Here is a 15,359-nt window from a genome sequence, read left to right on the forward strand (position 1 = left end):
AGAATCAAAACTACATCAGAATAACACTGTTATTTTTTGCTATTTTTTCATGACAGGTTACTGTCCTAATGGTGGGAAACCAGCATACCATGATAGCCGCCCACGGACGTGTCATTCTAACAAGTCCTGTGATGGAGGGATGTACATCTGTGATGGTGGCTACTGTTGTCCTCAGAGAGTTTCCTTTAGTGGTGAGTAAAGGAGACAAATAAAGTGACATCAATTTTAAACATAAAAAAATGTCAAATTTCACATAATTAGGTAAATATTTTAGTGGGATATGTGATTATCTTTGAGCCTGTTAAATTCTCTTAAAAAAGTGTCCCACTAACTGGTAATCATAATATATCTCCATAATCAAACTTAGTGTTCCTGGGTATACATATAGGTTATCTGTCTCTCTACTTTAATTTATTTGTCTGTAATGTAAATTTATTTAATATGTTTACAGACGTGGTCACCAGACACTGATGTTTGTTAATCTGTATTGGAAGGAAGATTTGATATAAACTTCTCTAATGTAGATATCTAATTGTCCTAAAGAAAGGATGATTTTAAGCTAGTAATGCAGTCGTTCTTTGATTGGCAGTCATCTCCTTCTTACTGGCAGGTTTCTTTCTGTGCTAGACATGTGATCATCGCATTCTTTCACTCAGCTTTCTGTCCATGCTATACATGTGATCATCTCATTCTTTTACTCAGGTTTCTGTCTGTGGTATACATGTGATCATCTCATTCTTTCACTCAGGTTTCTGTCTGTGCTATACATGTGATCATCTCATTTTTAGCTTACCTGCCCGAAGGGCAAGTGAGCTTATGCCGTGGTGCAGCGTCCGTCGTCCGGCCGTCCGGCGTCAACTTTTTCATTTAAACAACTTCTTCTCAATAACCAAGAGGCCCAAGGACTTGATATTGGGCCTGTAGCATGCTGGGGTGAAGGGCTACCAATTTTGTTCAAATCAATGACCTTGACCTTCATTCAAGGTCACAGGGGTCAAATAGGCTATAATATCTAAACAACTTTTTCTCAATAACCAAGAGGCCCAGGGACTTGATATTGGGCCTGTAGCATGCTTGGGTGAAGGGCTACCAAGTTTGTTCAAAGAAATCACCTTGACCTTCATTCAAGGTCACATGGGTCAAATAGGCTATAATCTTCAAATGACTTCTTCTCAATAACCAAGAGGCCAAGGGACTTGATATTGGGCCTGTAGCATGCTTGGCTAAAGGGCTACCAAGTTTGTTAAAATAAATGACCTTGACCTTCATTCAAGGTCACATGGGTCAAATAGGCTATAATCTTCAAATGACTTCTTCTCAATAACCAAGAGGCCCAGGGACTTGATATTGGGCCTGTAGCATGCTGGGGTGAAGGGCTACCAAGTTTGTTCAAATGAATGACCTTGACCTACATTCAAGGTCACAGGGGTCAAATAGGCTATAATCTTCAAACGACTTCTTCTCAATAACCAAGAAGCCCAGGGATGTGATATTGGGCCTGTAGTATGCTGGCGTGAAGCGCTAACAACTTTGTTCAAAGAAATCACCTTGACCTTCATTCAAGGTCACAGGGGTCAAATAGGCTATAATCTTCAAACAACTTCTTCTCAATAACCAAGAGGCCCAGGGACTTGATAATGGGCCTGTAGCATGCTTGGGTAAAGGGCTACCAAGTTTGTTCAAATAAATGACCTTGACCTTCATTCAAGGTCACATGGGTCAAATAGGTTATAATCTTCAAACGACTTCTTCTCAATAACCAAGAGGCCCAGGGACTTGATATTGGGCCTGTAGCATGCTTGGTTGAAGGGCTACAAAGTTTGTTCAAAGAAATCACCTTGACCTTCATTCAAGGTCACATGGGAGGTCAAATAGGCTTAAATCTTAAAACAACTTCTTCTCAATAACCAAGAGGCCTGGAACTTGATATTTGACCTGTAGCATGCTGGGATGAAGGGCTACCAAGTTTGTTAAAATGAATGACCTTGACCTTCATTCAAGGTCACATGGGTCGAATCGGTTAATATCTTCAAACAACTTCTTCTCAAACACCAAGAGGCTCAGCTCAAACACCAAGAGGCTCAGGCACTTGAGGTTGGGCCTGTCTGTAGCATGCTGGGGTGTAGAGCTACCAAGTGTGTTCAAATGAATGACATTGATCTACATTCAAGGTCACAGGGGTGAAATATTTTTAAATCTTGTGATAGCCAAGAGTCACCAAGACCCGATATTAGGCCAATAATATGCATTGAATAAATTGGTTATCAGCATAGTATCTGTAGAAATGACCTCAATCAACTGCAAATTTGCTGTAGAACCAGGTGAGCGATACAGGCCCATTGAGCCTCTTGTTTTACTCAGGTTTCTGTCTGTGCTATACATGTGGTCATCTCATTCTTTTTCTCAGGTTTTTGTCCCTATGGTGGTATTGCTGAGCAGATGGACAGAAAAGACCGTGTTTGTTATATCAATGACACCAATACATGTGGACAGTCCTATTCCTGTACAAACCATGTGTGCTGCCCACAGGTCATCCAGGATCACAGTAAGTCTGCAACACATCGTCTCTTCTTCTTTATATCCCACTTACTTACTCCCCCACTCTGTTGTTAAAGATACTGAATTGCTGACAGAGTATACACTGTTTCTAACAAAAATGTCATTTTGGGAAGAAAATTGGTGAATTGGGAAAGAGTTTTTAGCTCACCTGGCCCGAAGGGCCGGTGAGCTTATGCCATGGTGCAGCGTCCGTCGTCCGGCGTCCGGCGTCCGTCGTCCGTCGTCCGTCGTCCGTCAACTTTTTCTTTAAATTGCTACTAGTCCTAAAGTATTGAATGGATTTTCACAAAATTTGGTCAGGAACATCCTTGGGGGAAGGGGAACAGAGTTTGTATACATTTTTACTCTGAACCCCCAGGGGCCTGAGGGGCGGGGCCAAATAGGGGAAATAGGGTTATTCCTTTAAATCGCTACTAGTCATAAAGTTATGAATGAATTTGAACCAAATTTGGTCAGGAACATCCTTGGGGGAAGGGGAACAGAGTTTGTATACAGTTTTACTCTGAACCCCCAGGGGCCTGAGGGGCGGGGCCAAATAGGGGAAATAGGGTTAATCCTTTAAATCGCTACTAGTCATAAAGTTATGAATGAATTTGAACCAAATTTGGTCAGGAATATCCTTGGCAGAAGGGGAACAGAGTTTGTATACATTTTTACTCTGAACCCCCAGGGGCCTGAGGGGCGGGGCCAAATAGGGGAAATAGGGTTATTCCTTTAAATTGCTACTAGTCATAAAGTTATGAATGAATTTGAACCAAATTTGGTCAGGAACATCCTTGGCAGAAGGTGAACAGAGTTTGTATACATTTTTACTCTGAACCCCCAGGGGCCTGAGGGGCGGGGCCAAATAGGGGAAATAGGGTTAATCCTTTAAATCGCTACTAGTCATAAAGTTATGAATGAATTTGAACCAAATTTGGTCAGGAATATCCTTGGCAGAAGGGGAACAGAGTTTGTATACATTTTTACTCTGAACCCCCAGGGGCCTGAGGGGCGGGGCCAAATAGGGGAAATAGGGTTACTCCTTTAAATCGCTACTAGTCATAAAGTTATGAATGAATTTGAACTAGATTTAGTCCGGAATATTCTTGGCAGAAGGGGAACAGAGTTTGTATAAATTTTTACTCTGAACCCCCAGGGGCCTGAGGGGCGGGGCCAAATAGGGGAAATAGGGTTAATCCTTTAAATCGCTACTAGTCATAAAGTTATGAATGAATTTGAACAAAATTTGGTCAGGAACATCCTTGGCAGAAGGGGAACAGGGTTTGTATAAATTTTTACTCTGAACCCCCAGGGGCCTGAGGGGCGGGGCCAAATAGGGGAAATAGGGTTACTCCTTTAAATCGCTATTAGTCATAAAGTTATGAATGAATTTGAACCAGATTTGGTCAGGAACATCCTTGGCAGAAGGGGAACAGAGTTTGTAAAAATTTTTACTCTGAACCCCCAGGGGCCTGAGGGGCGGGGCCAAATAGGGAAATAGGGTTACTCCTTTAAATCGCTACTAGTCATAAAGTTATGAATGAATTTGAACCAAATTTGGTCAGGAACATCCTTGGCAAAAAGGGAACAGAGTTTGTATAAATTTTTACTCTGAACCCCCAGGGGCCTGAGGGACGGGGCCAAATAGGGGAAATAGAGTTATTCCTTTAAATCGTTACTAGTCATAAAGTTATGAATGAATTTGAACCAAATTTGGTCAGTAACATCCTTGGCAGAAAGGAAACAGAGTCTGTATAAATTTTTACTTTGAACCCCCAGGGGCCTGAGGGGCAGGGCCAAATAGGGGAAATAGGGTTAATCCTTTAAATCGTTACTAGTCATGAAGTTATGAATGAATTTGAACCAAATTTGGTCAGTAACATCCTTGGCAGAAAGGAAACAGAGTTTGTATACATTTTTTACTTTGAACCCCCAGGGGCCTGAGGGGCAGGGCCAAATAGGGGAAATAGGGTTAATCCTTTAAATCATTACTAGTCATAAAGTTGTTAATGAATTTGAACCAGATTTGGTCAGGAACATCCTTGGAGGAAGAGGAACAGAGTTTGTTTAAATCTTTATTCTCAACCCCCAGGGGCCTGAGGGGCGGGGGGAAATAGGGTCACTCCTTTAAATCGCTACTACTCCTGAAGTATTGAATAGCTTTTCACCAAATTTGGTCAGGAACATCCTTGAGGGGAGGGGGAACAGAGTTTATATGAATTTTTACTCTGTACCCCTAGGGGCCTAAGGGGCGGGGCCAAGTAGGGGAAATAGAGATTAGTCTTTTAATTGCTACTAGTCATAAAGTTTTAAATGGACTTAAACCAAATATGGTCAGGAATATTCATTGGAGAAGGGGAACCGAGTTGGTATAATGTTTTACTCTGAATCTCCAGGGGACTGAGGAGTGGGGTCTGATAGCGAAAATAGGGGTTAATCCTTTAAATCGCTATTAATTATTAAGTTACGAATGGATTTTAACTAAATTTGGTCAGGAACATCCAGAGAGGAAGGGGGGGAAAGAGTTTGTATAAATATTGAGGGGCCTGAGGGGCTGGGCCAAATAGGGAAATAGGGGTTACTCCTTTAAATCGTTATTTTCATAAAGTTATGAATGGATTTGAACCAAATTTGGTCTGGAATATCCTTAGGGGAAGGGGGAAAGGGAGTTTATATAAATATTGACTCTGACCCCCAAGGGGCCTGAAGGGAGGGGCCAAATAGGGGAAATAGAGATTTGAGTTTTAAATGGATTTGAACCCAATTTGGTCAGAAACATCCCTGGTGATGGGGGAACAGATTTTGCATAAATGGTTACTGTGACCCTCAATCCCATAACTATGTATAGTATCGCTGGGCATTAAGGGATAAACACAATTTTTATGTAAAAATAGGCCAAAGGGTTTTCCCCACCCTAAGGGACTTAGTTTCTTTAAACACCATTATTGTGTAAAAATAATCCATATGGTCTTTCAGAGAGTACATTTTTGTATATGTATTGACAAATTGAACATGTACATTATTTTGACATTTGGTCAAATCCAACCAGGTGAGCGATACAGGCCCCATGGGCCTCTTGTTCAGGAGTAAACTGCAAATTTTTGGAATTTGGCTTTAAAATGAAATAATTCCAAATGGGAATGGAGCCCATTAACGGCCCCAAAAAGCCCTCAGAAAAAGCCCTGTCTTAAATCATATACATTCTTGTATATACAGATACACACCCACAGTATAGAAAATATATCTAATTACCGTCAACAAATGACAAAAATAAAAGCAGAGTCCTAAAAACGTTCACTTATAATACCAAAAGTTACTTATCAAAATTAATTAAGAGGCAGAAGACCATAAAGTTTCTTCAGCATGCAATTAATTTATTCTCTTTGAATTAAATGAAAAAAGAGAATTTTTAGCTGTAATTTGGAAGGGTTCTTATGACTTCAGGTATGTAACCTTTAGTATTTTATGAAAAATTTAGGAATATATAACTGCAAATTCTTGTTTTTAATTGATCATGAATGTTTTGTCAAAGATGTAACACCTTCAGACCATTCCATAAGTATGTTAAGATATATGGTAATTGTTTACTGTAATGAACTTGTATTTCAGTGAACTACTGTCCGTATGGTGGATTAGTGCAGTTGGAGGCTGGGAAACCCAAAACATGTAATGAGAGTGGTACAGCCTCACAGTGTCGAGCTAGATCACACAGCTGTATGGAGGGGTACTGCTGTCCTCACAAGGTCATCATTCAAGGTCAGTCGTGTTTGTTACACATCCAGGTTTTTTGTTAATAGTGGGTTTCAGGAGGCTCAAGCCTTTTGTTATTTACTAACAGAATCCTGTGAAATCCTCCCATACGAATATGCAACAATGTGAGGATAATTTTTATGTCTTGGCCAAATGGTCGACAGGGTATTGTCATCATTATTTCATCCATCTGTTTGTCTGTAATTCTTTGTGAACATAACTCCTCCTTCATTTCTTGATGAATTTTGATAAAATAGATGTGCATGAAGTAAGGAGTCTTCAATTTGACCATTTGTGGGAGGTTTATGGCATATTTTACATTTTATGCATTGCTATGTAGATCTTGTGAATGCAGGCAAAGATAGAGTTATACTATTTCATACTTGAAATTCAAATTGGCCAAGAATCCTTAGTTTTTATCTCCTGTATTTACTGAAACAGGGGATACTGATTTGGATTTGTCAGTCAGTCTAGCCGTCCGTCTGTCACACTTTGTTTCCTTGCAATAACAGCAACAAACATTATCAGATTTTCTTGAAACTTGGTAACAACATTAAATGCCCTAAATGGCTTGGCCAATTTTGATCGCAAATTTTCCCAGATGTATATTGTGGAGTTATGGCCCCTTGGCTAACGAAAAATGTCATTTTTGGAAGTTTCCATGCAATAACAGTATCAAATATTATCAGATTTTCTTGAGACTTATCAACATTGTTAAATGTCTCAATGGCACAGCCAAGTTTGATCGCCATTTTTAGCAGACGTTATTTGGTTGATTAATGGCCCCTTGATTGATAAAAAAATGTAGTTTTCGGAAGTTTCCGTGCTATAACAGCAACAAATATTATCAGATTTTCTTGAAACTTGGTATTAACATTAAATGCCTAAATGACGCGGCCAAGTTCAAGCGCAAATTTTCCTGGACGTTATTTGGTTGAGTTATGACCCCTTGATTAACGAAAAATGTCATTTTTGGAAGTTTCCATGCAATCACAGCAACAAATATTATCAGATTTTCTTGAAACTTGGTAACAACATTTAATGCCTAAATGGTTCAACCAAGTTTGATTGCATAATTTTGCAGAGGTTATTTGGTGGAGTTATGGCCCCTTGATAATAATAGCAACAAAAATAATTGGATTTTCTTGAAACTTGGTAATAACATTGAATGGCTAAATGGCTTGGACGAGTTCAATCGCCCCTCACAAAAGAAGGGAAAGCGAGGATATGAATTCTATGAATAAGCTTGTTAAAAGTCATTTCTTGAGAATAACTGAAAGGATATGTCTTAAACTTATATATAGGATACCCGGTATGTAGGTTCTCTTCAGGTCCTTGTGCCTGTTCAAGTTTGATCAGACTAATCACTCAGGAAAGCAACATTACTGTCTGTCAGCCATCTTGGATTTTGGATCTTGAAAAGTACTTACAGGATATTTGTCAAAATCAATATGTCTGTTCAACACCCCCAATCTCCACAAAAAAAGATTGACAGGTTGCCATCTTTCTCAGAAAGCGCTTGACTTTTTGTCAAGTTTCAAAGTGTATGATCAGTTTTGAATTAATGGATGAAAATGCTGACAGGCATGTTTTTCTGGGTTTATCGCCCAGTGAATAGTCATGTTTATTTTAAAGCGGGGTCTCCTTGTAGTATTTGGTGACTATCTCACTGAACAACATACAGGAGGCCTACATACATGCCATCCAGAGCAATTAGGGTAAAAGGTCTTGCCCAAGGACACAACCACAACACCACAGACCTGCCTGTTTCCCTACTGCCTAAGAAACACCAACCAACGCAGCATGTAAAACAATGTAAAAACAAAATGTTTCATCCCAAAATAACTACTGTACGGATTATACAACTGTGGTGTATACATTTAGAGGTCGGGGAATGATTTTACAGCTAGAGTAGATGTTAATTAACACCTAAGGAGAATAACCTTGTGAAAAAGAACATGGTACAATGTCTGAAGGTCAGTCCTAGATATTAACTTTGAGTTCAAACAAGTTTAGATAAATACTTCCTGGTTAATTATGTGTGTACATTGTAGTTGGGACTTCCAAATGTAAATGTCCTGTACTGTACTTCAGCTGCACATGTATGGGGACATTTTAAATCAAACAGTGTGACTGGAATAAGAATAAATTTGGAGAGGGGGTATTTATCAATGAGAGAACATTTAAATATGGTATATATAACATAGAATTATGTTGATAAATAGTAAATCCGATCCAGTGATCATTTATTTAAATGTAGTTACCAAACAGGATTAGACTACCAGAGTATATAATTTCCCTGGAAGATTTTCTTTCTCTACAGTCTTGTATAGCTAACATTTACAGGCTGACAAAGGAATAGTGATGTTATACTACAATTATGTAGCTCAAACTAAACATTTTTGTTGTGTTGATTTCAGTTTATTTGAGATACACACTGTTGACAGGTGCATATCAGACATCATGAGTATCAGCTGCACTTTGCTGAAGCACCTTCAAAATCGGGGCCACGGTGGCCGAGTGGATAAAGTGTACCGACACTTTATCACTAGCCCTCAACCTCTGGGTTGCGATTTCGAAACATACGTGGGGCAGTTGCCAGGTGCTAACCGTATTAAGGCCGGTGGTTTTTCTCCGGGTACTCCGGTTTTCCTTCACCTTTAAAACCTGGCACATGTTTATATGACCCTGGCTGTTAATAGGACGTTAAACAAAACCAATCCAAACCAAACCTTCAAAATCCAAGGGTTACATTCTCAATGAGTTATCACCTCATAATGATGAAGGTAAACTGTGGAATTTGAGGGATGTATTTAAAAGATATTAAACAACATAGATAGAATTGTATTACCTCCTGATTTAAATATCTAAGACAGTTTATTTAAGCATTGAACTGTTGCCAAATGGTAGTATACAGTCGATATGAATACAATTTAAGTGACAGATAGATAGAAGAAATATTCATCTGTCACCCAAAATGTATTCATATTGACTCATGTATACTACCATTTGGCTTATAATAATTTTGTGTTGACTTCATTTTTTTTATTTTAAGATTTTCTCCCATAACTTGTGAAGTTGCTTTATTTTTTGTGATGGCTTATGTAAATAAATGCAAGCATTCAAAAGCTTTCAAGGTGGAAAGTAAATGGCAGCCATTGTTTAAATCTACAACACCTGGAGCTGTATTCCTACACTGACAGAATCACTGTAAATTGTAGTATACAGTCTAATGAATACCATTTGGTTTACTTACGACATACTGCAAATGCAACACACAATGTCAATTTACAGTTTGAGATATGTAGTGTTAACTGTAATGTTGGATATCTACAGTTAAAGTTTGAGATATGTAGTGTGAACAGTATTTTTGGATATCTGTAGTTAGTTACAGTTTGAGATATGTAGTGTTAACGGTATTGTGGGATATCTATAGTCAATTACAATTTGAGATGTGTAATGTTAACGGTATTGTTGGATATCTACTGTTAAATACAGTTTGAGATATGTAGTGTGAACTGTATTTTTAGCTCACCTGGTCCAAAGGACCAAGGTGAGCTTATGCCATACTGTGGCGTCCGTCCGTCGTCTGTCGTCCGTCAGTCTGTCAACAATAGACTTATTTGACTTCTTCTTCAAAACCGCTGATTAGAATTTGAACAAATTTGGTCAGTAGCATCCCTATGGGTAGGGGACTCAAAATAATACAAAGGATGGAGCTGACCCCCAAAAGGGGTCAATTTGCCCATATTGATATAAATGACTTCTTCTCTGAAACCGAGCAATGGATATCGCTCATATTTGCCTGGTAGCATCCCTATGGGATGGGGATTCAAAATTGGCTGACCCTCTGGGGAGGGGGGGGGGGGGGGGGGGGAGGCAAAAGGGGTTAATTCGGCTTTATTGATATAAACGACTTCTTCTCTGAAACCAAGCAATGGATATCGCTCATATTTGTCTGGTAGCATTACTATGGGGTGGGGATTCAAAAATTGTATAAATGATAAGGCTGACCCCGGGGGCCTGAGGGGCGGGGCCAAAATTTTTCAATATGGCTAGATTGATATAAGTGACTTCTCTGAAATGGAGCAATGAATATTGCTTATATTTGCTTGGTAGCATCACTATGGGTTGCAGATTCAAAATTGTACAAATGATTGGGCTGACTCCCTGGGGCCTGAGGGGCAGTGCCAAAAGAGGTCCATTTGGCAATATTGATATTTAAAACAACTTCTCTGGAACTAAGCAATGTATGACATTGATATTTCAGTGGTAACATCCCTATGTGGCTGGGGTTCAAATTTATACAAATGATGGGGCTGACCCCCCAAGGGGCCTGAGGGGTTGGGCATAAGGGAGCAATTTGGCTGTATTGCTTAAAAACGACCTGTTGTATTTTAGAAACCGTTGAGATCCCCACCTGATAACCATATATAGCATTGCTGGGCATCAAGAGATAAACAATATCTTGTTATTAAAGTAAGCCCTGGGGTCTTTCCCCACCCCTTAAGACTAAGTTTGTTTGTTATATCTTTGAAACCATTGCGATCCCCATCCCATAACCATATATAGCATTGTTGGGCATCAAGAGATAAACAAGATAATGATGAAAAATAGGCCCAGGGATCTTTTCCCACCCCTAGGGACTCAGTTTCTTTGTTATATGTTTAAAACTATTGAGATCCCCACCCCATAACCAAATATAGCATTGCTAGGCATCAAGAGATAACCAATATCCTGTAATAAAAATAAGCCCTGGGGTCTTTCCCCACTCATAAAGACTTAGTTCTTTTGTTATATCTTTGAAACCATGGAGATCCCCACCCCATATAAACCATATATAGCATTGTTGGCCTTCACATGATAAACACATCCACATTGCTAAAAAGGGGGTGTTAACGGAATTGTTGGATATCTACAGTTACTTACAGTTTGAGATATGTAGTGTTAATAGTATTGTTGGATATCTACAGTTAGTTACAGTTTGAGATGTGTAGTGTGAACAGTATTGTTGGATATCTACAGTTAGTTACAGTTTGAGATATGTAGTGTGAACAGTATTGTTGGATATCTACAGTTAGTTACAGTTTGAGATATGTAGTGTTTATATTATTAGTAGATATCTACAGTTAGTTACAGTTTGAGATGTGTAGTGTGAACAGTATTGTTGGATATCTACAGTTAGTTACAGTTTGAGATGTGTAGTGTTATTAGTATTGTTGGATATCTACAGTTAGTTACAGTTTGAGATATGTAGTGTGAACAGTATTGTTGGATATCTACAGTTAGTTACAGTTTGAGATGTGTAGTGTGAACAGTATTGTTGGATATCTACAGTTAGTTACAGTTTGAGATGTGTAGTGTGAACAGTATTGTTGGATATCTACAGTTAGTTACAGTTTGAGATATGTAGTGTGAACAGTATTGTTGGATATCTACAGTTAGTTACAGTTTGAGATATGTAGTGTTAACTGTATTGTTGGATATCTACAGCTTGTGACAGTTTGAGATATGTAGTGTTAACTGTATTGTTGGATATCTACAGCTTGTGACAGTTTGAGATATGTAGTGTGAACAGTATTGTTGGATATCTACAGTTAGTTACAGTTTGAGATATGTAGTGTTAACTGTATTGTTGGATATCTACAGCTTGTGACAGTTTGAGATATGTAGTGTTAACGGTATTGTTGGATATCTACAGTTAGTTACAGTTTGAGATATGTAGTGTTAACTGTAATGTTGGATATCTACAGTTAGTTACAGTTTGAGATATGTAGTGTTAACGGTATTGTTGAATATCTACAGTTAGTTACAGTTTGAGATATGTAGTGTTAACGGTATTGTTGGATATCTACAGCTTGTGACAGTTTGAGATATGTAGTGTTAACGGTATTGTTGGATATCTACAGCTTGTGACAGTTTGAGATATGTAGTGTTAATAGTATTGTTGGATATCTACAGTTAGATACAGTTTGAGATATGTAGTGTTAACAGTATTGTTGGATATCTACAGTTAGTTACAGTTTGAGATTTGTAGTGTTAACGGTATTGTTGGATATCTACTGTTAAATACAGTTGAGATATATAGTGTGAACTGTATTTTTAGCTCACCTGGTCCAAAGGACCAAGGTGAGCGTATGCCATACCATGGTGTCCGTCCGTCCGTCGTCCGTCTGTCTGTCAACAATAGACTTATTTGACTTCTTCTTCAAAACTGCTGATTAGAATTTTTAACAAATTTGGTCAGTAGCATCCCTATGGGTAGGGGACTCAAAATCGTACAAAGGATGGAGCTGACCCCTTGGGGGCCTCTAGGGTGGGGCCAAAATGGGTCAATTTGCCCATATTGATATAAATGACTTCTTCTCTGAAACCGAGCAATGGATATCGCTCATATTTGTCTGGTAGCATTACTATGGGGTGGGGATTCAAAAATTGTACAAATGATAAGGCTGAGGGGTGGTGCCAAAATTTTTCAATATGGCTTGATTGATATAAGTGACTTCTCTGAAATGGAGCAATGAATATTGCTTATATTTGCTTGGTAGCATCACTATGGGTTGCAGATTCAAAATTGTACAAATGATTGGGCTGACTCCCTGGGGCCTGAGGGGCAGTGCCAAAAGAGGTCCATTTGGCAATATTGATATTTAAACCAACTTATCTGGAACTAAGCAATGTATGACATTGATATTTCAGTGGTAACATCCCTATGTGGCTGGGATTCAAATTTATACAAATGATGGGGCTGACCCCCCAAGGGGCCCTGAGGGGATGGGCATAAGGGAGCAATTTGGCTGTATGGCTAAAAACGACCTCGTGTATTTTAGAAACTGTTTAGATCCCCACCTGATAACCATATATAGCATTGCTGGGCATCAAGAGATAAACAATATCTTGCTATTAAAATAAGCCCTGGGGTCTTTCCCCACCCCTAAAGACTAAGTTTGTTTGTTATATCTTTGAAACCATTGCAATCCCCATCCCATAACCATATATAGCATTGTTGGGCATCAAGAGATAAACAAGATAATGATGAAAAATAGGCCCAGGGATCTTTTCCCACCCCTAGGGACTCAGTTTCTTTGTTATATGTTTAAAACTATTGAAATCCCCACCAAATATAGCATTGCTAGGCATCAAGAGATAACCAATATCCTGTAATAAAAATAAGCCCTGGGGTCTTTCCCCACTCATAAAGACTTAGTTCTTTTGTTATATCTTTGAAACCATGGAGATCCCCACCCCATATAAACCATATATAGCATTGTTGGCCTTCACATGATAAACACATCCACATTGCTAAAAAGGGGGTGTTAACGGAATTGTTGGATATCTACAGTTAGTTACAGTTTGAGATATGTATAGTGTGAACAGTATTGTTGGATATCTACAGTTAGTTACAGTTTGAGATATGTAGTGTTTATATTATTAGTAGATATCTACAGCTTGTGACAGTTTGAGATGTGTAGTGTTAACAGTATTGTTGGATATCTACGTTTAGTTACAGTTTGAGATCTGTAGTGTTAATAGTAATGTTGGATATCTACAGTTAGATACAGTTTGAGATATGTAGTGTTAATAGTATTGTTGGATATCTCCAGTTAATTGCAGTTTGAGATATGTAGTGTTATTAGTATTGTTGGATAACTACAGTTAGTTACAGTTTGAGATATGTAGTGTTAATAGTATTGTTGGATATCTCCAGTTAGTTACAGTTTGAGATATGTAGTGTTAATAGTATTGTTGGATATCTACAGCTTGTGACAGTTTGAGATATGTAGTGTTAACGGAATTGTTGGATATCTACAGTTAGTTGCAGTTTGAGATATGTAGTGTTAACAGTATTGTTGGATATCTACAGTAAGTTACGGTTTGAGATATGTAGTGTTAACGGAATTGTTGGATATCTACAGTTAGTTGCAGTTTGAGATATGTAGTGTTAACGGTATTGTTGGATATCTACAGTTAGATACAGTTTGAGATATGTAGTGTTAACGGTATTGTTGGATATCTAAGATGCATTACCAACCTTAGTAAAGAACCAGTGATGAATAAAGTGAGTATTTGTCACCACTAAGGTATAATTATAATAAATTCTTCATGCTGACATCATTTACTGGCTTGTGATCAGATTTAAAATCCAGGTGTAACCTATTCAAAGCCCAAATACCCCTTGAAGGGTTTTTCCTTAACAAGCTATTTATATCTAAAACCGTGACTATAGTATCTGGGTCAGCACGATCTTCGGTAAGCATGCTCAGTAAATAATACAGGAGACATTCCAATTATGTTTCTGATCATGAAACTGGTATATGTCTGTACACTCAGCTGTTATGCACCCTCGGTACCAGATAAGATAGTCACGGACCAATACCTTTTTCTTCAGGAATGTCACATCAAGCTGCAAATTTCATGTGTTGAATCACCTGACTTGGATTCTGGGAATGATACAAAAGGACATTACCTGGCTGGGGTGGGGAATGACACACAAGGATATTACCTGGCTGGGATGGGGAATGATACACAAGGACATTACCTGGCTAGGGCGGGGAATGATACACAAGGACATTACCTGGCTGGGGTGGGGGAATGATACACAAGGATGTTACCTGGCTTGGGTGGGGGAATGATACACAAGGATGTTAACTGGCTGGGGTGGGGGAATGATACACAAGGATATTACCTGGCTGGGGTGGGGAATGATACACAAGGATGTTAACTGGCTGGGGTGGGGAATGATACACAAGGACGTTACCTGGCTGGGGTGGGGAATGATACACAAGGACATTACCTGGCTAGGGCGGGGAATGATACACAAGGACATTACCTGGCTGGGGTGGGGAATGATACACAAGGATATTACCTGGCTGGGGTGGGGAATGATACACAAGGATGTTAACTGGCTGGGGTGGGGAATGATACACAAGGATATTACCTGGCTGGGGTGGGGAATGATACACAAGGATGTTAACTGGCTGGGGTGGGGGAATGATACACAAGGATATTACCTGGCTGGGGTGGGGAATGATACACAAGGACATTAACTGGCTGGGGTGGGGGAATGA

At 39.0% G+C, this 15,359-nt stretch overlaps 1 protein-coding gene across 13 annotated transcripts in view; it reads left to right on the forward strand.

The window, feature by feature from the left end:
- LOC117321990 overlaps positions 1-15,359 on the forward strand; it is a 112,190-nt gene that overhangs the window by 43,867 nt on the left and 52,964 nt on the right. For all 13 annotated transcript variants that reach the window (XM_033876654.1, XM_033876656.1, XM_033876655.1 and 10 more), the window contains 3 exons: positions 57-191; positions 2,408-2,545; positions 6,151-6,297. In XM_033876654.1, the coding sequence (XP_033732545.1) occupies positions 57-191; positions 2,408-2,545; positions 6,151-6,297 (420 nt within the window). The remainder of the gene's footprint in view (positions 1-56; positions 192-2,407; positions 2,546-6,150; positions 6,298-15,359) is intronic.

Source organism: Pecten maximus, chromosome 2 (assembly GCF_902652985.1).
Source record: "Pecten maximus chromosome 2, xPecMax1.1, whole genome shotgun sequence".
Taxonomy (NCBI): Eukaryota; Metazoa; Mollusca; class Bivalvia; order Pectinida; family Pectinidae; genus Pecten; species Pecten maximus.